Here is a 24,044-nt window from a genome sequence, read left to right on the forward strand (position 1 = left end):
GGAAGAATTAAGCCTTTCATATAGGTCATCAGGCAGCAAGAATAAATAAAATCATCAGATTTTTCCCCTTATTGCTGCTTTTTCCTCCCTCACAGTGGACAGACCAGGGGTACCCCATGCCCCATGGCACCGTGCCCTGTAATAAAAGGGAAAAAAGGGTTTTTTAGGAGGCTGGCTATTGCTCTACCCATGGGAGGTGCTGAGCAATTGCATCACTTGTTTTCTTTTACTCTTCTTCTGCTTCTCCTTTGCTTATTAAAGGATTTTTATCTCAACCCACGGATTTATTTTTTGTTGCTTTTACCCTTCCGTTTTCTCTTCCCGCATCCCACAGGGGGCAAGAAGGGAGCGAGCGAGCAGCGATGTAGCGCTTAGCTCTCTACCGAGGTTAACCCACAACGCTTCCCTCTACCTCGAGACAGGGATTTGGTCTGCCTGTTGCTGATGTCTAGCTTAAGGACCGCAAAAAACCACGGGCTGGCACAGAGGCTGTCTTGAGCTTGTCATCTTGAGCTTCCGTGCAACACCTCCCCGCCTCGCTGATCTTCCCGGCGATTAAAGCTGCGGTTTCACAATCCTTAATGCCCCATTTGGGCAACTCCCGATCTCCCAGAAAACAGATTCAGGCCAGGTGGGGTGGGAACACGCAGCCCTGCTTCTGCTGCATCCGTGTAAAAAGTGTGCCCACCAGAGGATAACCAATAGCTGCTCTGCTCTAACACCTGCAGAGATGAATTATCACTCTGGCATTTTCAGATAGTTGAGGTTTAGCAACCCGAGCTTACACCTGATCCACCCTGCAATTCATTTGGCTTCGTATTTTGTATTTGTATTTTGACCTGGCATTGCTAGACTTGCATTTGGATTTGTTCTTATAGCCTTAAAAGGCAACATTTTAAACGCCTTTATCTTTTTAGCTCACTTTCTACAAGAAATACTTCTCCGTTATAAAATTAAAAACGACGATCACGTGTAATTCGAATTTAACTCGTGTTCCCCTGTTATTAAACCCTCAGTTTGTGAACTCAGAAGGATTAATTTCCCCTCAGACCCCTCCTCAGCATCCCACTAGCCCGGTCAGCACAGACCCTGCTAGCTGGAGAGGAGAGGAAGAGCCCGGCCCTGCTTAACAGCATCACACCAGACGGAAAAATGTCTGGATTTAGACTCAGGACAAGATCATGAGGAATACTGTCACAACGAGGTGAGACCTGCCTGAAATCGTGCAGTTAAGGAGCCTCAAAAATAGATCTTTAGATCTGTCGTGTCTAAAATGCACCACCCAGTGGCAGAAAGCTGTAGCTACATTTATCAGGAAATCACATTTATCACAGCTTTCCCAACAAACGCTTCCTTTTCTCATTCATTTCGAGCATAAAAATCAATGTTTTCGTTATAACTTGCCGTACAGACTACTCACAAAACCGAAGCATCTCTCTTAATCTCTCTTCAAACCGACACTGAACTTTAAAATCTTGAAGCTGTGGAAGAAGTTGAAATGGATTAGAAATATAACACGCATTAAGTCCTAGGAACTTCATGGGAAAGGATTTCACTTTCACTTCGGTTTGACAAAGCCCCCCGCAGAGGCTCTTCCAGAAAACGGACAGGATAAAAATAGAATTGATATGGGAATAAACAGCGGGCTTACGCAGCAATTAAAGGTTTCCAGCAGGATGTACGATGATCATCTGTGCTGGTAACACACTCGTCTTCTGGAAAATGGAGTATCGTGAGCCATTTGGGAGGAAAAAAGACACTGTGTGAAATGAGGATCTGGTTTGCTGCCTTCTAGCAGCCGTTTTTTGGAATCCACGTAAACAGCACTGAATATTTCTAATCATTAAAGAAACTGGATCCGTAAGAAACCTTAGGAATGGTGATCAGCAGACTTTTAACTGTTGCCCACCAATTCTAACACTTGCCTTGACCTGAACTTGTTGCTCGCCCAGATGTTCTGCTCCTGAATGGCCTCAAATCTTTCCCAAGGCACCAGAGCGGCAGGAAGAAGTCGTATTTCAACAGGGGGCTGAGGATGAGATGAGCTAAAATAGCAGCAAAGATTTTAGTTTATGTATCACAGGACGGCGATTTGCTTTTAAAAAAAAATTCACAAACACATGCTGAGCCCTTTCTCATTACGTTTATTGTTCTTTTAAAAGGCACAGTGACAATTTCAGCCTCCCCTCGTTTTCTTTGACCTTGCAAAATAGCAGGGTACAGCTTAGAGCCATCCATCTACGATCAGGATATGCTTCAGATGGTCTCCAATTAAATTTTCACATTGCCTGATGATAAAGGAGGCCCACGTGCCAGACAGCAGCAGCAGCTGAAATAAGAAAAGTTAAAGCAACACTGGCTTAACAAGCCGCACTGCTATTTTAAGGCAGGTTTGGTGAAAAGTTTGACAGGCAATTTCCTCAGGAAATGAAAAGAATTTTGCCTACGGAAATAGGATAAACTTGATTGAAAAGAGGCTTTTAGAAAATACTTCATCAGTGCGAAATTACACGGGTACTACACTTTCTTTAGGTACAAAGACATGACTGAGTCTTCTCGTTCAGAATCCAGACTTCTCAGTTGTTCCTCAGTCTTGCAGGAATACGTGAAGGGAGGCAGTGGTGCTTTACTGTCACAGAAGGCAGAAGTTTTCCACGGAATTCGTAATTTGGGCGACGCTGAAGTCTCCAAAATCCCTCAGGCGGTGTTCTCAATGAGCAGAGCAATGCCTTGTCCACCTCCAATGCAAGCTGAGCCAACTGCGTATTTCCCACCACGACGCCTGGACAGAAAATACGACGGTGAAAATGACTTCCATTTATGAAACCATGGTACCTGTGGTCCCCATTTTATAAAGAGAAACCAGCTATCAGCTTTTTAAAGGTACTAATAATGAGATTTTCCAACCTTCTTTTTCTAGGAAAACATTACAAAGCCTCAGCTGCTACTGAAATATTTCCATAGAAAGTATTTTCTACGTATTTTCTACATTTTTTTTCTGTAGAAAATATTTCTGGGTCTTTTCCACCTAAAAGACAGTAATATTATATTGCTCTTAGGCGATTTTTACTGCGTGTTGAAACCTTAAGTATCCCCTAATGCCATTCCTTTCTGTTTTGTACTCCTAACTCAAATATAATTTTATGGCCAAGGTGGTCTTTAAAAGCTAAGTTTTCTACGGCCAAACTCAAACATTTTTTTGCAAGCTGTAAATTAATTAAGGTTTTGTGGTTGAATACTAGCGTAGGTACCAGCAAAAAGATACTGGGATCTCTGCCCTGAAGGGAGGGGAGGAGGAAGGAGAGAAAATAATAAAGGGAAAATTCAGATTAAAATGGTACTGAGCATATCAAGCAAGCCAGAAGAGTCAGCATTTTTGAAAATGGATTAAAGGAGAAGGAGGGCGATGGCAAAGCCTTTTAAATGTAGCCCGTTAAGAAAGGGACAGGCTTTGATCGAGGCAGTTTCAATAAAGGAAACTTCCTCACTGACTGCTGGAGACTTTGGATCAGAAGTAGAGGAAGGAAAAAACAGCTGTAATGATGAGAATGGAATACGAGGCTGGATTTGGACTGCAGGACACAGGCAACAAAGAGGTACACACTTCAGAAATGACAATTTTAAGCCCATGGACTGGAAGATTTTAGTCACACAGTCAGTATCTGTGCTCCAAATCCTTTGCAGGCATGAATACATCAGCCCTGCATTCGTTACCAGTAGCTATGGGCTACACACGCACCTTAATTCATGCACCAGGTGAGCTGTGATCCGTGCTCCCGAAGCACCCAAAGGATGACCGATAGCGATGGCGCCTCCGTTGACGTTGGTTTTTTCAGGGTCGAGGCCCAGCACTTTCTCGACAGCCAGATACTGAGGTGCAAATGCCTCGTTCACCTAAAACAGCAGAGAAACAACAAAATCGTTCAACTGGTCACTTGTATGAGGGGAGTCTTCCTGCTGAAAAGATCAGTAACCTCACTGCTCATGTTAAATCCTCTTACCTCTACCAAATCCATGTCCTTCAGGGTCAGCCCTGCTTTCTTCAGAACCTCAGTAATGGCAGGCACAGGGCCTATTTAGAAAATCAGGTGCATAGTTAATTAAATTAAAAATAAATAAAGCCTTATAAACATGCTGTATGTTGGATAGCTTCACAAAACCTCATCAGATTCCCTCCCATGATCTGCTGTGGGGCCAATAAACCCTAGACAAGGCACTCACCTGCTTTATTAGGTGGCAAGAGAACTCCAAAACCTAAAAATTAATTATTTGGCAGCCTCCTCAACAAACTGCCAAGGAAAGTTAGGAGTGTCACTACTGCTGCACAGCTATGTTGGTAAACGTGTACCGAAATTTGAAGTCAAGAGGACAGAATCCCATGGCAAATAAAACAACCTTTCGAGGCATTTCTCCTCGCCAGTACTCATGGCTTCAGTTTTTCCCTTCCTCAACACTTGTAGTCACCAGAAAAGAAAAATGCAGGCTTTCTGGGGTTTGGTGGTCATATGTTTAGTTATGGGTACTGCTGTTTTTGTGCTCTTAGTATAACTTAACTGTAAATCTAGCTTAAAAAACAAAAAAAAAAGCTTAAAGGGCTGTTTAGATACGTGCTTGCAGGTCAAAGACACTGTGATGTTAAATGGGAGCTGATCATTAATGAATAAAACTCATCCTAAAATGCTTTTTTAAGTATCTCACTACCAAGACATGGTGCTGAAAATTCATAGCTCAGGAATAAAAAAAATAAAATTAAAAAAAATGAGTAAATGACCTAAGAGACAGAAAGGTTAAAAAGAAGAAAGGGCCCAGGTCAAAGCTCGGTGGATCATTAGAAAGACTCCGGCTTAATACTAGACCCTAGATGTATTTCATGGATTGATTTCAGGATGCTCATTATGTGCGAGAGAAAAGGGAGGGTCTCATGTGGACAATACAAAGATTCTTAATGACAGCCGAGGAGACTAAGCTTCCCACCCCCCACCCTCCCCTTTTTCTTTCTGAAATAATGAATTCTCTCCGAGATTGTAAGGCCGGGCTCCCTAACACCATCAGTATGTGCAAAGGCAGCCGCTCAGTCTGAGCTCCTCTGTTCTCAGATCCGTCGCTGTCATGGCTGTGAATCTCTTCTGGCCTTTTTGGGTTGCTGGGGACAAGCCGTGGTATTAAGCAGCGAAGATACGAGCTGTTTCTCCGTATGATTTATGAAGTTTTTAAAACGGGCTAAAAGAGTCGCCTGACCTACAAAGAATGGCCCGGTTTCGAAAGCACAATGACAGCATGAAGTCTAGTGAGAGAAACCCTCCCTCTACATTTGCTTTGAAGGTTGGGTTCGCCAGATAGCCCGAGCGAGAAAGCAAACCTGACAATGCTTCATTTGCATCTCTTCTGGCACACGAAACCAGCCAACAATGACTTCTCTGCACAGAAGGGCAGAAAGGAAAAGCAGCGCTGGGATACAATGCTGTCTACAAACTGAACAGAAGGGAAGAATCCCGGCGTGTCTGGCTCAGCTTGGAGGGTTTGTTTGCGTTAACAGCAGCTTGATTAGAAAAGAATCCTTCTTAGGATGCCCAGCGCAAGAAGAGTTTGCTCGATGCTGTAAGAAAATGTGCTTTATTGCAACTTACCAATGCCCATTATGGAAGGGTCACAGCCAGAGGAGTGATAAGCTACAACTCTCGCCAGAGGAGTGAGACTGTGCTTTTTAAGGGCCGATTCGCTGGCAACGATGACTGCGCCGGCTCCGTCACACACCCCCTTGCAGTAAGGAGAGAAAAGCATTTTTAAGGGAGAAAGTACAAATTAAAAAAAAAAAAAGAAAACACGTTTTAAACTAAAGATGCCCCTCAGAGAAAAAACAAAACCCACTTTCAGTCTACAAGGCTATTATTAACACTTAATGAACAATTATTTTAGTGTTTATTCAAAACATACCACAATCTTTCACTATTCTGCTGACTGTCAAAGAAAAGTTGATTAATTTTATTAAATATAGATGATAATTTTATTATTTCAGACAAGTAAAAAGCATTTTTGCCACCTAAAGTCTTCCTTATACTGGAAACATCATTCTGTAGATTTGCAGGGACCCTATTAATATTAGATAACCTAAGTATCATTTCCTATTAATGATACGATGCAGACACCCATCCTTACTGTGGCCACGATCTATTTTGGGCAGGAATTGGGATTATAATCTCACTGTGGCCCAAAGAACATTAATCAGCTGATGAAGGTAACGACTGTAAGAGGAAATGTCCCTAATGACACGCTGCTAAGTTCTCAGTCTACCCTGAGTAATAAAAAAGCGTGGTTTGGGATGGAGAGGATCCTAATTGTGGTATGAAGACAAGTAGCAGCGTGCCCAGGAGGATAACGGCTGGTTTGTAAAGCAGATGTTCAGCAATCCTCGCCCCGAAAAGAAAATGAAATGGCTAAATCCACACAAACATTGCAAATATTAAAAAAAAACAGAAATCCTTTTCACCAGGAGACGCTGGTGGCAGCCAAAGGTGGCTCAGAAAAGACACGATGACAGTGACAACAAATTTGGAGACCGCTAAAGGTGACACTTCCACAAACCAAGGCTTCGACGTACTCACTGAAGCATTCCCAGCCGTGACTGTCCCATCCTTTTTAAAGACGGCCGGGAGTTTTGCCAGTTGTTCCAGAGTGGTCTGGGGTTTCGGGTGCTCGTCCTTTTGCATGCTTTCTTTCCCCTTCTTTGTTTTCACTTCCACCGGTGCCATCTCAGCGTTAAAATGACCGGCTTCTTGAGCTGCAACCACACAAAGGAAAATAAAAGACTGATTAAAAAAATGCAGTACATGATTGCCTTTTGCTCTGTTTCAGCCAAGAGCTCAGGGAAGCAGATTTGTGCCTTATTTAGTTTAAATAGGCCAGCTGGGGGGTTATTGCTTGTTTGTATTTCTTGGAAACAGGACAAAAAACTGTACAAACACATTCTAAAACTTCTCCAAATAAAATTTCCAGTATTAAAATATTATTTCAGGTTTCACAGGTACCTAAGATGCCCGTAAGAGCATCCGGCCACATCACCTAAGATTATATTTGATGCCAATATTCAGGCTACTAAACATTACCTTTTTTTTCCACGGTGTTAATGTGAACTCATGGATTTAAAAACAAAACAAAACCTGTCTCTTAAAACTGAGCCACAATTCATTTCAACTCATCCCACAGAGGCAACTCTAAGGGATTTAAATTGCCACTTGGCTACCTCTGATTTTTTTTGACAAGTTCTACAAGATCTTCTTTCCCGACTAGCCACAGGACTGTCTCTTTAGTGTGGATAGGATGCACTAATTGCAACACTCAGAAATAAAAACAGGCAAAAATCCTGGATACCATGCACAAAACAAGAAGCAAAAGCCTCTTCAGTGGCACAGTTCATAGCAAAGGCTCCAAAAATGGAAGCAATTAAGAGCATCAGCAGGGCAGGCATCCCCTTATTGATCAATATTGATGAATATCAATGAACAGGACTTCCACACCCATTAAAAAATATAAAATCTACTTTCAAGAGTAGCAGCTGTTAAAAATCAGCATTATTATCAAAAAAATCAAAAAAATAAGTGACACCAATATGCACGAGCTACATAAAACTTACAAACAGGCTGAATTGTTGCTAAAAGCTCTCTAAATTTGAGACTGGTATCATAGAAACGCTCCCGTTCCTGAATTTACTAACCAGCTTTGCATCTCTGCTGTGTTTTGAACGCGTAGCGGTCACAGTCCTCCCGCGTGATGCTGTACTTTGCAGCCAGGTTTTCAGCTGTAACTGCCATGGGTATTTTCACGTGCGTGTCCGTCAGACCTTCCCACAACGTGTCCTCCAACTGCACAGAACAGCATTAAAAGACAACCAGAAAGCACAGCAACATTAACATTTATTATTGAGTCTCTTAATTATCCTGATTTTAAGCTTTTATATTATATAGAGAGCTTTGAGGGGATACACCGAGTGAACTAAGTTTTTGGTCTGAGAGTTTTATTACACTTACCTTGGAATAGAAATTCTGATTTTGTTCTGAAAAAGCTACAAAACTGACCTTGAGTTCTGCTCCTAATCTGGTTCCGAATCGAATGTTTCGAACTGCGTAAGGAGCCTGGCTCATGTTCTCAGCTCCACCACACAGGACCACTTCGGAGTCATTGAGGCAAATTTCCTGGTAACAGAAAACCCAAACGGGTTTAGGATTTTAAAGTGTCAAAAGAAACACCAAGCACATACTAATTCACCCCCAGCGTAGCCCATAGAAGCCTTACACTGACCACTACAAAATTCTGCTTCCTTAAAATCCTTCACTCAGTTGGACAGTTACAGATATTTCTGTACTGAAACAGAAGCAGGTGAAATTATCCCGGTATGCTCTGTAAGTAACTTGTTAATAATTATGACTAATTTGAGGTAATTTGGGCTGAGATGCTTCCTACAGTTTCTAAAAACCCTGTGCACATGAAATGAGTTCTGAAAAGCCTTGTCGTGTGCCAAAAAAAATACAGGAACAAGCACCACTGATGAAATACCACCTTGGGTAAAGATCTCACAACCATGCTTGGTCAAAATCTCCAACTGATCTTTTCAGCGTAGCGTGTATAGACCTTCCAGAAAGCCCTAGAAAGAACACTTAGATTGGTATTATTGGGAAAAAACATTCCTCTTGCAATGATTCATTGCTATTCAGACAAAAAAATGTTGCTGCTTTTCTAAAGGAAACTGTGAGAAACTTGTGATTAGGTAGAGAGTAAATACTATGATTAAAAAAAAAAAAAGATGAGGAACACTTCTACGTGAAAAACACCTTGTTTGTTAAGCAGAAAAATGTCAAATGAACAATGATGTTTAATTATTTTTTAACAATCAAGTGTATTTGTTGAAGGAATGGAATAAGCAAAGCTTAAAAAAATCCCCTGGGGTAAAAGGCACCATGGGAAACATTCAAGGCACACGTTAGGAACTGTGGCAGAGTTTCATGTTTGACAAAGGATATCGAGTAGTCCAGCAAAAATAAAGAGGAGGTGGATCAGGAGATGTGATTTCAAGCCACTAACAGCTCTCTCATAAATCTCACGCGATGGTCAGCTGCAAATAAGTTGATTTTTTTGGTCTATTTTAGAAAAATGATGCTATAAGCTACCTAACCCATGAGAGTATGAAGATCTTTGAACAAAAACCTAGTATGATGCCTTTACCAGTGGTATCCAGGAGTCCATAACTCATCTCAAACACACAATAAATGCTTTTACACGTCTCTCAGTTAACCATATGATAAAAGTTACAACTAATACAGAAATACAGGAGGAAAAAAAAAAACACAATTTATACCTGACATCCATTGGCGATGGCTTGGAAACCAGAGCCACAAAGCCTGTTGACGGTGAGGGCTGGAACCGGGACAGGAACTCCCACCCGCAAGCCAACGTGTCGCGCGATGTAAATAGCGTCCGCAGAGCTCTGCAGGCAGAAGAAAATAAAAAAATAAATAAAAAATAAAAAAAAAATAAGTTAACGTGTGTTATAAACACATGATTCTGTGCACAACACTACCTGGCAATGGAAACTGGGGAAAAAACGTGGAACTAAGCCATTTCTGCCGAAGAAGGGGAGTTGAAAATAGCCTGTTCACAGTTACTTGTACTTAACCAAGTAGAAAATAGACTAAAAATTGAAAATTTACAGGTGGGGGGGAGATGGGGAAAAGAAATAGAATTCCAGTGTGAAAAGACCGCTGTTCCTTGTGTGAAAATTAATTACATGATGAAGCAACTTGCCTGTTTTTTGATGAATAATTCTTACAAAAGCCCAGAAATTTGAGTAAAAGAAACTGAGATGGTAGCTGTGGCTGACAGAGGAATTAAAAGCTACTCTTTTGGCTGCAGATCCTGCAGCATCCACATCAAAATCTCCTTGTAAAAGCTATGGCAGAGATATTTGGACAGTCAGCCGAGGCGTGCGCCCTTCTTGCTGAAAGTAAACTCATTTATTTTCCAAAAAATCTCTTTAAAAAGCTCGAGGGAAATGGGCCCAAATCAGTTCCAGCCTCTAGAAAAAATGGGATTTATATAATCAAGTGTAAATTCATCGATGATTTAATGATGTAAGACATTAAAACAGGAAAAATGTAACAGGGATTAGCATCTAGCCATGTAATGAACCTGTATTTTTGCAACAGCCTTACCTGATTTCAACTATTTTTGTGGAACTAAAAGAAATCTAAGCCTTGCTCCCAGTCACGTCACAAATCATGCAGGGTACGTCCCTAAAACACGCACAGGAAACGCTATGCTACGAGCGCTACTTACCCCTTCCATTTCCACCCCTGTGGTTTATTCTTGGCTGCAAAACAGAGGGAGCTATCTATAGGATCACAGCGAAGAGGACTGAAATAATCCCCGGCTGGCGAGTTTTCCCTGCTACCCACCTGCATGACGCTGCCAACGATGACGCTGTCGATGATCTCAGGGGAGACCTTGCCAGCAGCCAGGGCAGCCCGAGCGGCATGTTCGGTCAGATCGGTGGCCGTGAAGTCCTTGAGCAAGCCCCCGTAGGTCCCAAAAGGAGTTCGCTTCGCCGCAACGATGAAGACACCTGCAACAGAAGCAAGAAGGATCCAGGATCATAAATCCTATCGATATCCTAATCCTATGTTCATCCTAAAAGACAGCATGAAGCCAAGCAGCTCAAGACAAGTAAGATACAGGAGGCAGCAACGCTTTAGACAGGGAAAATATGCCAGAAATAATGGTCAGGAAAAAAAAAAGCTTGAAGACTCCTGGAACACCTCCTTTCCAATAAAAGATTTGGAAAAAGTAGATAATTTGGATATGGGGCAGACAAAGGAGGCTGCCACACTCCACCAGATATTAGTGACAGGGCACTAAAAGCATAAAAGGAACTTCCATGAAAACCCACACTTTATACATGTGAAATAATCTGCCCGATGAGGAACTGCTCTTTTACAAATAAAAAAGGCCATTTCCTCTCTTATAAAAATCAGGAACTTTGGGGTTTGTTCACTGAAACCGTGTCCACAAAGTTTAAAAAAATAAATCAATTATGTGTTTTGAATTTGACTCCTTTAACTCCAGAGAAAAAACATTCTCTTATCCAGAATGTAATATTTCCATGATTAATATAGGTCATCTAAGCTGTATTAGCACTGGCCTTCCAACTTCTAAGAAAATCCAGTTTTAAATGGGAAGGGGAGCCTGTGAAGGAGCACAAACACCTTGGCCAGAAGGAGCCTAAGAGGATTGGAGCCCGAGCAAAGCCCTGCACCCTACAGAATGTGTCCTGAGTGCTTGGCACAGCAGCTCTCTGCTTCCACGTGTCGGAACAAGAGGGAAGCAGGCTGTGAACTTTCCCCCAGTTGAACGCCAGAACTCACGCGCCTTTGCTGCAGCTGCCACGAAACACCCACTGTTATTTTCAGCAGGGCTGGAAGGATACGTGCAGATTTAAGGATGAAGGCAAACAAAAACGTGTGTTCTTTACGTTGCCTGTGACCACCATCCTGACTGCTTTCAGGTTTTGTTACAGGCTGCACGATCTTTGGCCGGTTTGGTGCTCCTCCATCTCTTGCGTCCGTGGATTATGCGGACCCCAGGCTGCATGATTTCCAGGGAAGGACTTCCAAACTCGTGAAGGTCAAGCTCACTCCACTGACAAGGACCTGAATGCAATGCTGGGACCCGAAGCAGGCAGTGCTTATGCTCTGAAAACCAGCTGGGCAATCCCCTGAACAAGAATTGCAGCTTCAGGGATAAGCATCGATGCCTGTTGAATGAAATCCACTGACCCAAAGTTTTTTACTTAGCTTGTACATGTGGATTTTATTTAAAAAAAAAATCTGAAAACTACTAACAGATGGAAAATGTGAACTCCTACAGGTGTTTTTGTTCTAAACAACGATGAGGATGCTTTAACTGATTTATCATTATGGAAAACAGCCGCATTTAGTATATTAGTGCCTAGCTGCAAGGCTTTGCTGTGAACCAGGTCAAGGACCCGACCAAGCCAAAGAGTTTTTCCCCTCCCTTTTGACCAGGAGGTCGGCTGCCCGCTTTATCTGCTGAATCACACAGAGACAGCTTTACAAACAGGCCCGGGGTGGGGCAGAACTTTGCCCTTCAACCTTCAGTTGACAACAGCGTTTTCTCTTCCAACCCGACCACTCGCCGCTGCCCACGTCGTCCCCACAGCACCACAGGGCCAAAGCGGGATGGCAAGGGGTAAACGAAGTCCTGTGAGAAAGAGCCCTGCCTTTCATTAGCTCTTCTTAAGTCCCTGTTAATTAGCGCTGTCCTACATCACCACAGCAAGACTGCCACTCTCTGCTGTTTCCCAAGGTGATAAATGCGTGATGAAAGCAGAATATTACCAAACCCATATGGATCTGGAAAGCTTTGGGACTAGAAAGCGAAGGCAGCCAGGAATTCTTATCAAACACTCAGTTCAAGACATGTTTTAATCTGGTTTTGTTAACAACCCTCTGCCAAAATCAGACACAGACCTGAAGCCTTCTCTAACCCTCCAACACTTTTGAAATGCACTTGGTATGAAAATATTTATTCTCCAGATCCTATTCTGATGGCCTAAAAAACTTCAGTTTGAGGCTTTCAGCACCAAAACCTCAAACTATGGCTTACCTGTGTGTTATTATATAAATACAGCCATCAAGCAGCAAAGCACTGCCACACAGCCTTATTTCAACACATTTCAATTCTGTTTTTAAGCAAGCTTGGATCCTACAGACCTCGTTTACCTTATTTGTGGAAGACGTAAGGTTTAAACTACACAGAAATCGTTCTTTACACAAAACTCTCATCAGAGCTGCAGGAGCTTACAACCTGCGCTGTTACTTCATGGACCTCCGTGTAGGTTTGTGTGCTGCCTCCAGCCCTACACGAAGTTAAACACACTATAATTCCGCCACAGGTCTGCAGATCAGCAGAACTGTGCCAGCTCTCTAGGCTTTATTTGAAATATTAATGTTATTTCCAGGCGTTTATCCACGCTGACACAGGACGGACAAGACAGCAAGGAGAAAAACTGAAGAAACCAAAACAAACCCAAGCAAGACCCACAGAACAACCAACACCCACAACCCCGCCACCCCCTCCGCAGACAGAAAGGGGCTCAAAAATGCCATTTTCCCTTTTTTTTGCCAACCCCACAACCCACCCAGGGGCTGAGGGACCCAGCCCTTGCTGCACCCCCGCCCTGCCCCCTCGGGCAGGGCAGCGGGGCCAGCCGGTGACACCGACCCCCAGACCCTTTTGGGGAGCCCCCCCAGGTGGCAAGGGGCTTCCCCGGGCCGACAGGACCCTGAGGGGACCCCACAAAGACCCCACAAACCCCACTCACCCCTGAGCAGCGCCATGGCCGCCCCGCTCCGCACCCGCCCTCTGGCAGCGCCGCCCCCCCAGCTCGCATTTTCACCACGCCAATAGAGGAGGTGCCTGGATGGATTTCCGCGCAGGCGCCGCTTTTGGCTGATTTAATTATTTTATTTTAGCTTGATTTGACTTTTCCCCTCCTCATCGTCCCCGCGCTTAGGAAAAGGGGAGCGGGAGGGGGACGACCTGAGGCGAATCGGTGGTGGCACAAAATGGCGGGCGGCCCCGTGAGGGGCCCCCAGGGCGCTGCCTTCTCTTTTGGCCCATGTTGGTGGCTTTACATGGAGAATAAAGGGTTTTTCCTCCCGGTTTTCTCCCTTTCTGCACCTTGACCTTGCCACTTGATGTGTGTTATGCCCCCCAAAAGCACCTCACAAATGTCTAGTATTTAGAAAGACGCGCTGAGGTGTAAAAAGTGTGGTGGTTTGTGGAACACCTCAGGCTGTCGAAGGGAGGATCGATAAAAAATGCTGTATTACAAACAAAAACATGCCATATGTTCCTTCAGTGAAGGAATTTAAAGCATTTTTCTTCTAGATTTTCCCCATGAAAACCGCATTTTGTATTCAGAATGCCTTTCAACTGCTTTGCCGACGTAATTCCAATGGTTTAATGCACCTGGAGACCAGTGAATGTACCTGTAACCTAACCTTAAAAAAATAAATAAAAAAAAAAAAAAGGGAGAAAAGGGGAAAAACAGAACAAAAATTAAAAAAAAAAAAAAAAAGTTATACTTTACTTTCTGTCTTTGCCATTGATTTGTCTCACTTCACATACACAAGGGCTGGCACTGCCTCAGCTCCTCTGCATGGGTTTACAAGGCCATAATACTTCACACTCAATTGGCTTCTAATTACCTCAAAATATGTAAACATCTCTAAAGTTGTCACAACTTCTAAACCTTTTGAAGTCACACATAAAAGGTTTCAGACTCTCTGTGTTTGTAAATTAGAAATATCAGTTTCCAATGTATAAAGCAAATACCGAAATGTGTATTTAATACAGCCCATTTTCAACCAAGTCACGATTTCTTCAAAAGTGTTTATTTCACATTTTTTTCTTATCCACAGCTGAATATTACAGTGACTATTACAAGCATTTTTCCTATAAACAAAGGTGTAGTTTACAGATTTGTTCAAAATGGAAAAATATTTTATAAGCAGTAGTATTTCATCGCTCCTGTATATCATTCAACTTCTTTTAGAGCAGCCATACCTTCTGCTTGTTAAGGTAATTAGACTTCACCCCAACCCCCCCAAAAATAGATATTGCACTATAATAAGAAGAAATATTTTTTATAATTTGTTTTCTTTTAATTTCAACTTAATTCGAAAGCCTTAGTCCACTGGCATTTACTTTTTGAAATAAATTGTATGCTTGTCGGGGCATAGGTCCTCTGGATTATTTTAATGAACATCTACAGTGCTATAACTTCTTTTTATTTTTGGGAAAAAATAATTTATGGCTGTAATATATGTGAATCAATGAAGCTGAAGGAATAGGTTTCATGGCAGTTCATGCAATTCCTTTTAATTAGATTATCATACTTAGATGCAATGGTAAAATGTTAATTTTTCAGTTAAACGGTCTGGAAGAAGGAGTTTGCATAATCTTGCTCATTTATGGTTGAAAAGAGGAAAAGGACCTGCTGTTTCAAGTGCATCCCTGACACTTGCATCTTTTGTAAGCCACAAATTGAGGGGTTAGACATTGCAAAGGCTTTAGACAGGTTGTGATTTCAATGTTCAAGTCACCAGGAAAGGTAGCAGCCACCGTGTATGCTCAAACTCTGCAGCACACCCACATTTTGTTGTTTCACTCGTAGAAGTGCCGTTAGATAAATTATGAACAAAGTATGAACAAAAAATGTTTGATTTACACTTGCATAAATTATTTCCAATAACTTAATTCTCATTAAGTTTAATGTTCTTTTCTACAGTCAACTACTACAACAGCCTTACGAGCTGAAAGATAAGCAGCCTCAGCTACAGAACTGCCAGTAAAAGAAAAAGTAAAAAGAATAAAATAAAGTCAAGTTTCAGCTGGAAATGAAATGTGTATTTTGGCCTAGACACTTCTCATAGGTCAGACAGCACAAACCTTAACTTGGGTTTGAGGTGTTGGTTCGGTGGTGGTGTGTGTAGTTTGTATTTTGTTTTTAACTTTTTTTTTCTTTTTTTTTTTTCTAACTGCCAGTAGTGTTTTTTCTGAAGTACATTATACATGCAAAAAATCAATACGGTTCAATATGTCTTTTCTTAGGAACTTCTTAAGTGTTTTTGTAGACCTTCTCAGAGAGATTTTAGAAGTGGACTTATAAATCCACAGAAAACTGTTTGTGGCAGACTAATAATAATAATAATAATATCAAAAACCTCCCACAGTTTACCAGTGGTTGAGAAGTCAGTTACCTTAGTAACAGCTAAAGGCACACAGTAGGGAAAATGCTCGACTTCGGAATCGATATTTCAAAATGAAGGCGGACCTGGAAAGCAGCCAGCTTTTCTGAAAGCCGGGCATTGCTTTGAACGTATCCTTTAAATAAAGAAGCGCCCATCTGAGGAAAAGAAAGGCATGCTCGAACACAGTGATTTAACAAAAATCAATATTTAAAAATAAATTTTAAAAAGTGCAAACTGAAAAAAGATAAAAAATATATTAAGGATATTTAGCGGAGTCCTCTTCCAGATGGATTTTAATGGGTAAGCTACGTTATGACAGACCAGGATCTCAAATCCCAGTTCCTATCTGTACATACTAAGAGTTGTCATTGTTGTTTGTTGTTATTTTAAGAAAATCTTTGTTGTACATATAAATTCTGGTCCTGAAAAAGCCAGTGAAAGACCGCTATCCCCTAGAAGAGCATTAACCACGTTTGTGACTGTGATCGGTAGCAAAATCATTGCAGGAGAGGATGCTGCAGCAACCTGTCATTTAGTCTGAATGATGAGCACTGGTTTAATCAGGCTGTTGGGAATCGTACCCTGAATAATTTACAGCAGAGAGAGGTAGAGACCTGAAGAGCCTAAGAGGAAACTGCCGGCCTAAGGTGAATTCTGAGAAAGCACTGATGGAAAGACTAAATTCTGCTTTGATTTTTTTTTTTTTATATATATATACCGTGATTCAGAGGATGGAAAAAGGGATAAAACAGCATGAAAAATTAAATTCAGAGCACTGAAAACAAAACAAAACAAAACAAAAAAACACATTCATCTGAAAAATGTGGAAAGAGGTAGGTACAATAAATAAAAATGTTGTAGATGAGCAAGTGGCACAGCAAACTGGTGGTGTCATCCTCATCGTGATCGAAGGGGAGATGAAGGCACTACTGAATAAACGTCGTAGATGCAAATGCTCAAGGGCTGTAGGTTGGAGGTAGTGCTGGTAACTATCCAAGCAATCAATTTTCTTCAGTAATTAGCTGGGTGATGGTTAGAAGGAAAGATAACTTCTCCCTAGAGAATGACCTTAAGTCTGTCCTTCACTGGTAACAGGCGTACTAAATCATCATCCATCTGAAACAACACAGGCATAGACCAATGTATTTCTTAACAGCACTCAACTTTTCTTTTTTTTTTCCTTTAAAAATGTGCTTTTTGATAGTAATATACATATATAGTACATACAGCTCTATTACAATTTGTATATACATCGATTATATACACGGTGTTTAAATCAAAACACACACCTTCTCTCAAAAGGTGCCTGCAGCACGGCAGGTTTCGGCGTCGTGAATCTTTAAGAGGCTTTACATTCTATTTTTAATGCTCCCAGCTGACAGGAAACCCGATCAGAAATTCGCTGTTTGGATGTGATTTAGACCAACTAAACGCAGTAGGATGCAGAGAGGTTTTTTGAAAGCTCTCAAATCGGGACAGAAGCGCTCAGACTACAGAAACGGCAACCACAAAAGCAAAGAAGTTCACATCTACGTAGATAGATGGAAGTGGAAAGGCCAAAAATGCTCACGACATGAAGATGAGCAGGGCTTTCGCTGCTTCCAAATCTCCTGGCTGCGTTTTGGCACGCTGAGCTATGGCAGAAGGATCACCCCACAGACCAGTGTGGTCCTAATTCGTTGCCTGACTGCAATCAGGATTGCTCTACAGCATCACTCAGCCCCAGGAACCCAACTTTAATCTTTTTTTTTTTTTTTTCCTGAAAGCCTGGTGGTTTTATGCTTTCTCATACTGAGAAAATTCAATTGCTGCTTTTGTGAGTAGCTGTCCCCTCTCAGTGCCTACCTGGGGATCTTAGAGGGTTTGCTTGTTTTCATTTCTAAGCTACACAAACAAATCCTAATGGTTAGAATTCAGATTGCTTGCTGTTTTGATCAGTTTAAGGCTGTAGGATCAAAATCTTGTTTACTCTTCAAGAATTGGCTTACATCACTAACGTACCGGTTTACAATTATTTATATTTTTTACATTTTACTCTTTTTTTGTGTGTTAAAACATTGCTTGAATCACACAGAATTTTTCCATTGACTGCTATGGCTAGGACTAATCCACTGAACATGATTTAGGACTTAATTATCAAACTGGGCTGCATCGGCATGTCTTATCTGTGCAAAAGATGCCAAACTGCCCATTTATTTCACTCCTCTGAAGCAGGTAAGTCAGAGATGCACAATACGGAGTTCAAATAACACGATTTCTCAATCTTTGTGACAAATCACACAGCAGTGGAAACACGTGCGACCTCAGCCTGCGTCACAGGTACGTATTTACACCTTCTGAAATCACTTTTGCAACACAGCTCCAAGCAAGGAGAGACAGAGTTGCGTCTCTCCGTTATTAGCACATCCACACCAGCTAGTTATTAGGCAAACCACGCGTCCTTGAAGGTAGCCTAAGTGTCTCAGATTTAGTTTTTCACTGTCATTCCTTCACAGACACCTATGAAGAGCAAAATACGTGGTCTCCCCCTCACCGTTCTTTTTCTCAGTGGCTTTTGGAGGTTGTTACGGGCTTCGAACTATGCCAACATAAAATCGAGCAGTAAAAAATAAATCTACATTTCAAGTATCCTCATTCCGAGCTGTAAATTACCCAAAAAATCATACAGATCGGTCTCTTTTTTTTACTGTACACTTTAGCATCCATTTATTACTCTGTATCGGCTCTTCCATAAACCTGTTTGGTCCATATTTAAAGAGCTCCTCGCGTTTCTTCTGCGATTTTTCCTTCTTTGCTGGAGGCCTCTAGGTACGAGCGAAGGCTTTAGGTTGGCTTTCTTCAGACTTTATTGAGAAACTCCAAGTCGAGAGAAGCCGGAATATGAATGGTGTCCATCGTTATGGAGGAAGGGTTGAAGGGGAACGAAACGGGGAACATGTGCTTGAAGTCTAGCAGCAGCTGCGGGGGGTCGTTTCGCTCTTGCAAATGTGTCTAGGAGGTGGAAGAAGAAAACAGATGTTTAAACCCTTTAAAATTATAAATAAATTTATTAATAAAGGGTCTAATCGCGCTGGCACCAGTAAAACTTCTTGTGGGCCTGTGCTGTTTGCTACCACGCATCACAGCGTGCCCCAAAATGGTCTGAGCTGGGAATTTCGCTGCTTATCTTGGTCTTCAGCCCTTCGTGATTAACAGCCTGGATGACCCTGAAGCTGGGTGTTGCAAGTAAGCAACGCGAAACTAAGTTCAGGACAACATTCAGCAGGCAGAGCTGTTACAAAACACCCCAGTTATTCCTAACGACATGTATATTAAATCATTTTTGTCTCCTCCATTTCATAGCCTTCTGCTTTACCTGTATGTCTCGTATGAAAGCTACTGTCACCCGTTCTTCAAACTCGTTCACAGGAGTGTAGAGATTAAGGATCTTCACAATCTGTCGGAAACAAAATCGGGTTACAGGCAACGGTAAGAAGCCGAAATTTTCCACCACTAACATTTTGTCCAGGTGTGGCCGGAGCAAACCTCCCGTGACCGCACTGAGAAGCAGAATTGGGAGAAATTTGCCCAGAAGTGATGAAATACAGTACCCAAATCTGTACCCACCTGCTGCGTCGTGAGCGCTGTGCACAGGGAGCAGATGGCCTCGGCGTCTTCCGCCGTTTTCTTTTTCAGCTGCAGGAGCTGGGCGGCCTGAATCAAGGGCTCCAGAGTCTGCAGGGCTCCGCTCTGCTGCAGGTTCTTGCTACGCAGCCACTCCTCCAGCTGGCTGATGTTAAACCTGGGGGAATGCAACAAAGAGAAGAATCGAGCTGAGGGATGAGACGTAGCATCTCAGAAATCACTCACGAGGCTTAAGGGTATCTTGCAGTGTTGGCATATCAGGATTTTGGATGCATATTTGCAATTCACATGGCATAAGACAACCAGAGCAAAGCTCAATATCTGTCTGCACCCACTCTCGGGCTGAAAGGCAGCACGCCAAGAATCCCCTGCAGGGTGGGGAAAGGCTGGCGAAGGGAAGGTTTAAATCATTTACAGCGAGGAGGAAGTTTTATTACAGTGAGAAGATTTATCCTCATAAATATTGATGAGCTGTTTCTGGCAGGTTTTGCAGGGGTCAGCTTTTAGCTACTCCTGCTTATTCCTTGCACTTAGGCCAACTCCAGAAGCTGAATGCCAAGTTTCTCCCTTTACCAAATCAAAGAAAAAAATCAACAAAATTTTCTTGAGCAGGCCCATCCCGAGCCCAATCCCGATCCCTCGGCCCACCTTAGCTGCATGCCCGTGCTCCAGGAGCAGACGTCCTTCCGCAGCAGGAGGTTGTTCAAGGCAACGGCGTTGATCATGTAGAAGAGCTGCTTGAAGACCTGCTGGATGATCTCGGGGTCCAGGCCCTGCTCACACACGGTGGTGTGGAAGGTGTTGAGCTGGCGAACGATCGCCTCTAAGCTGTAGGAGTTGTCGCCGTCTTCCATGCTGGACGAGCGGTTGCGGTAGCCCATCGGTTTCACGCCCGAAAGCCCTTGGATGCTCTCATATTCCAGCACCCCAGACACTGAAAAAGGGGGAAAAAAACAGCGGAGATGAGCGTTTAACAATCCCTAGAGGTCTGAAAGGAGAACAGATCCGTGTACTGCTAGCCTGGCTAGCTGATACGCGAACACGACAACTTTCTGCAAGGAGCAGGGAATATGCAGATGTTGGAGGGCAAAGAGAAAGAGCCCCAGCTATAGAGGGGTCGAGGCTGTGAGCTCGAGGAAAATACCAGCAGCTGTGAGATGGAGAGCACTGAGAACAGCCCCCGCCACGAGCTCAGCGAGGAGGAGGAAAGATTTAGCTGAGGAGATGACTCTTCTCATACTGATTCGCCCTCGCAAAGCAAACCAGATGTTCTTTATCCTCTTCTTTCATTTGTTTTCCTCTCTGCTTGTAGAAACAGAAAAAAACGCTCCTAAAAGCTAACGTTTTGGGGAACTTACCGATCATGGGTTGCAGGATGCCCTCCGCCACCTTGATGAGCTGCTGGTAGATCTGGGTGGAGAGATGGCTCAGCACCTGGCGGTACTGGGTCAGGTCGAAGTTTTTCAGGCAGTGCTCGTTCTGCTTCGGCGTGTTCTGCGTCATAAAACCCTGAGAAGAAGATGAAAACAGCCGGTTTTGTTATTCCAGCCCTCTGCAGTCCAATAAAATAACCGTAAATATTAAAAATTAATGAATACAAAACACCTTAGAGCCTAACACGTCCAGATATGTTACCAGAGGGCATTTCTAAACTCAATTATAGAAAAAAATCAAGAGTCATAATTCACGTGTGATTATCTCAGTCATAAATTACAACTAGGAGGGCCAAAAAAGCATTGTTAAATGATACTTTTTCATTTTACCTTCAGCAAGGAAAACCACATCTGGATTAATTTCAATACAGAAATTAAATTAAAAGCGACTCTGCAGTCCCCTGAAAAACATTTTTTCTAATCCATTTGCTTCCTGGGAGTCGCAATTATTTGTGAGAGACTGATTATTTTGAGGCTAAAATTTTGCAAAATAATTAAAGAAAAAGACAAGCAGGTGCTGTTGTTTATTGACAGCATTTTCAACTGTTTTGAAGCTCCAAAATCTCCCTCGTAGCTGATTTTTTCCCTGCCTTTTGCCAAAAACACAGCAGATTTCTGGTGCCACAAATGGAAGCTGTAGCCTTGAGTTCTGGGCTTACACGTTAATGCCAACTCTGCTGGCAGAGGCACATGTGACACAGTTATGTAATTAACACAGCCACTGTAATTGCCTGTTTATATGCTCTTATCAATTTGGGGGTCAAAGCAAGAGGTATGCAACCGCTTTGTTGCTTGCTGACTGGCAAAATGCAGAAATACAATATGCAAATCCTAAAATCAACTCAAAACACATCAGTTTTCCTGACTAATAGGAGTGCTTTTTTAAAAAAAAAATCAGGTGGATTTCAAACTCAGGGTTATACTAAAAGGATTTGTAAATAGCTGCTTCAGCTGACCCAGCAAATCATGGCAAAAATGTGAAATTTAAAGTGTTTTTTTTTTTTTTTTTTCCCTGCTGTTTTCTGGAACAGGATTTTGTTTAAATGTCATGTTGTTTTCTAGGCAGAAGAGGGCAAACTAGAGCATAAATTGAGTATTAGCTAAAGAATTTCACTCTTTCATTTAAACCTCAGAGGCCCAGAGGACTCAGAGGTCATCATGATGTGAATGATCTGAAGTTTTCATTTGGTTGCATGACAACTTTGCTTTAAATTCTCAATTTATCTTTATTCTTAAAGCTTGACTGCTCAATGCATCTAGCACGAGTCACGACTGAAAGACAAACTACAGCACTGGGGGATGCTACAAATTTTAACACCAACAGCGCACGGCTATAAGGATGGCGGCGTGTAACGTACCACGAGGACTGTGATGATCTGATTTTGTCAGAAGGGATCAGGTATGGCTATAAATAAAGGAAAGAACTGAAACGTGAAACACGGCGGTGGCAAGAAATGAGAGGATTTCCTTCTGAAATCTTACGGTGTGATTAAGTGTTGTTATTTTGAACTAGCTGAACAGGAAAAAGCAATAGAAACACAAAAATATTGCAAGATTTGGAACGTTTTTCCTCGTCTGAAAGTCTTGGCTAACGAAAAGCTGTGGGGCCGACCAAACTGAGGGAAACAGCCTTCAAGAGCAGCCTACCAGAAGGAAATCCCCTGTTCTGACAGATCAAATAGCACAATTGGCTTTGAAATTCAAAGTTTTTTGGGTATCGTCCTGGAAATGCAGGTTACGAGTTGCTGGTTTCTTCTTCTAAACATCTTGTCCATGAATTTCTGGTAGGAGCAGCCTCACATCATATCCAAGTAGAAGAAAGGATGGGATGACCCCAAATCGTTGCCAGAGCAAAGCCACAAGACCCAGGGGACCCGAACGCCACCCCTGGCAGGAATGCCAAAACCTTTCAGAGCAGCTCCGAGCTCCTTACCGCATCTCCGCTGTACTGCTTCAAACAGTGCAGGAGGCGACACGTATTCGCCAACCAAAAGGACGTCATCTCAAAGTCATCGTTGTGTTTCTGGGGGAGCAAAACGAAAAACACGTCAGAGCCTTCTTCAACAGGGGCAGCTGGCACGGAAAGACAAAATGGCTTGGAAGCTCCCCACCTAGATCTTGAAACTATCATTTCAAGCGTGACTGGGTCTCAAAACCACAACGAGAGCTGAATATCCGACATTTTGACGTGGTTTATAACCATTTTAAGACAGAAGAAGCCAACGCCTACCTTTAGCACCTTCTTGATGCCATTGATGGTGGAGGTGAGCAAGGAGTGCACTTTCTGGTCGTCGTTGATGTAATCCGCGTGCCTGATGCACATGTAGAGGATGTAGGCAGGAAGGCAGGGAACGGTAGCAGCCACTGCTTGGGGCTTGAGATCTAGAAGGTTTGATAGTGATTTTTAAACCCTCTTAAAATTCACTGATGCCAGGTGAAGCAGAAACACCTGAGCAGACGTACCCAGGCAAACTCTTCTTCCCCTGCCCCGAGGAGGCTAAGATTTTGGCTCTGCAACTTGCATCCCTCTCTGCTGCTCTCTCAAGGTCACCAGTTGCTGCCCGCTCTGAGATCTACAGCCTCCTTTTTTTCATTTTCCATTTTTTCTACCCCTTAGGATCGTATCCATGCCGGTGTAACTGCTTGGTAAAGCAACACACAGCTTTGCCTGCCAAAATTGTCATCACCATAAACATGCACCCTGGGAAAGATTAACTGGGGAAAAAATGTGCCAGTTTTGAGATGTCAAATTTACAAATTCTCCCTGGTGAGGGCAGGAGGAGCCAGACAAGAGCAAACTCCTCACCTGTGATGAGGTTTCGGATGAGGAGCGGCTCATCTTCCTTGTAATATTCCAGCATCCCCTGGAAATCTTTCTCCTTCCTCTGGACAGCAACCTGCCTGTTACGCTCGTGTTGTCTCCTCTCCTCCGGGACCATGGCTTGGTACGCTGCAAGGAGAAAGGAGGGTGAAATCTGGTGACCAAGGACTAGTTGTAAAGCTTTGTCTTGTCTCAGGTCCTCCAAAATTCATTGGCCTTAGAGCAGGCAGCAGCGTGTTTTATAGAAAGCTTCCAATAAAACCTTTAACTTAGACCTATAAAAATTTAGAGAAGCGGGTCCTAAGTTACAAAATCTTGAGTTACCAGTCTAAAGAGTGAAAA

At 42.7% G+C, this 24,044-nt stretch overlaps 2 protein-coding genes across 2 annotated transcripts in view; both read right to left on the reverse strand.

The window, feature by feature from the left end:
* Positions 1-2,128: 2,128 nt before the first annotated feature.
* ACAA2 (acetyl-CoA acyltransferase 2) lies at positions 2,129-13,546 on the reverse strand. Its single transcript, XM_068664827.1, has 10 exons — positions 13,391-13,546; positions 10,446-10,612; positions 9,350-9,478; positions 8,073-8,189; positions 7,712-7,859; positions 6,603-6,778; positions 5,628-5,757; positions 4,002-4,072; positions 3,740-3,894; positions 2,129-2,782 (listed from the first exon to the last, which is right to left on the reverse strand). The coding sequence occupies exons 1-10, from the start codon at positions 13,404-13,406 to the stop codon at positions 2,698-2,700; spliced, it is 1,194 nt and encodes a 397-aa protein (XP_068520928.1). The 5' UTR covers positions 13,407-13,546; the 3' UTR covers positions 2,129-2,697.
* Positions 13,547-14,443: 897 nt separating this feature from the next.
* Positions 14,444-24,044, reverse strand: part of MYO5B (myosin VB) — a 69,660-nt gene continuing 60,059 nt past the window's right edge. The window contains exons 32-39 of the mRNA XM_068664868.1: positions 23,688-23,831; positions 23,112-23,263; positions 22,815-22,904; positions 20,807-20,957; positions 20,097-20,382; positions 19,431-19,605; positions 19,180-19,260; positions 14,444-18,815 (exon numbers count right to left, since the gene is read on the reverse strand). Of these exons, the coding sequence (XP_068520969.1) occupies positions 18,663-18,815; positions 19,180-19,260; positions 19,431-19,605; positions 20,097-20,382; positions 20,807-20,957; positions 22,815-22,904; positions 23,112-23,263; positions 23,688-23,831 (1,232 nt within the window). The 3' untranslated portion in view covers positions 14,444-18,662. The remainder of the gene's footprint in view (positions 18,816-19,179; positions 19,261-19,430; positions 19,606-20,096; positions 20,383-20,806; positions 20,958-22,814; positions 22,905-23,111; positions 23,264-23,687; positions 23,832-24,044) is intronic.

Source organism: Anas acuta, chromosome W (assembly GCF_963932015.1).
Source record: "Anas acuta chromosome W, bAnaAcu1.1, whole genome shotgun sequence".
Taxonomy (NCBI): Eukaryota; Metazoa; Chordata; class Aves; order Anseriformes; family Anatidae; genus Anas; species Anas acuta.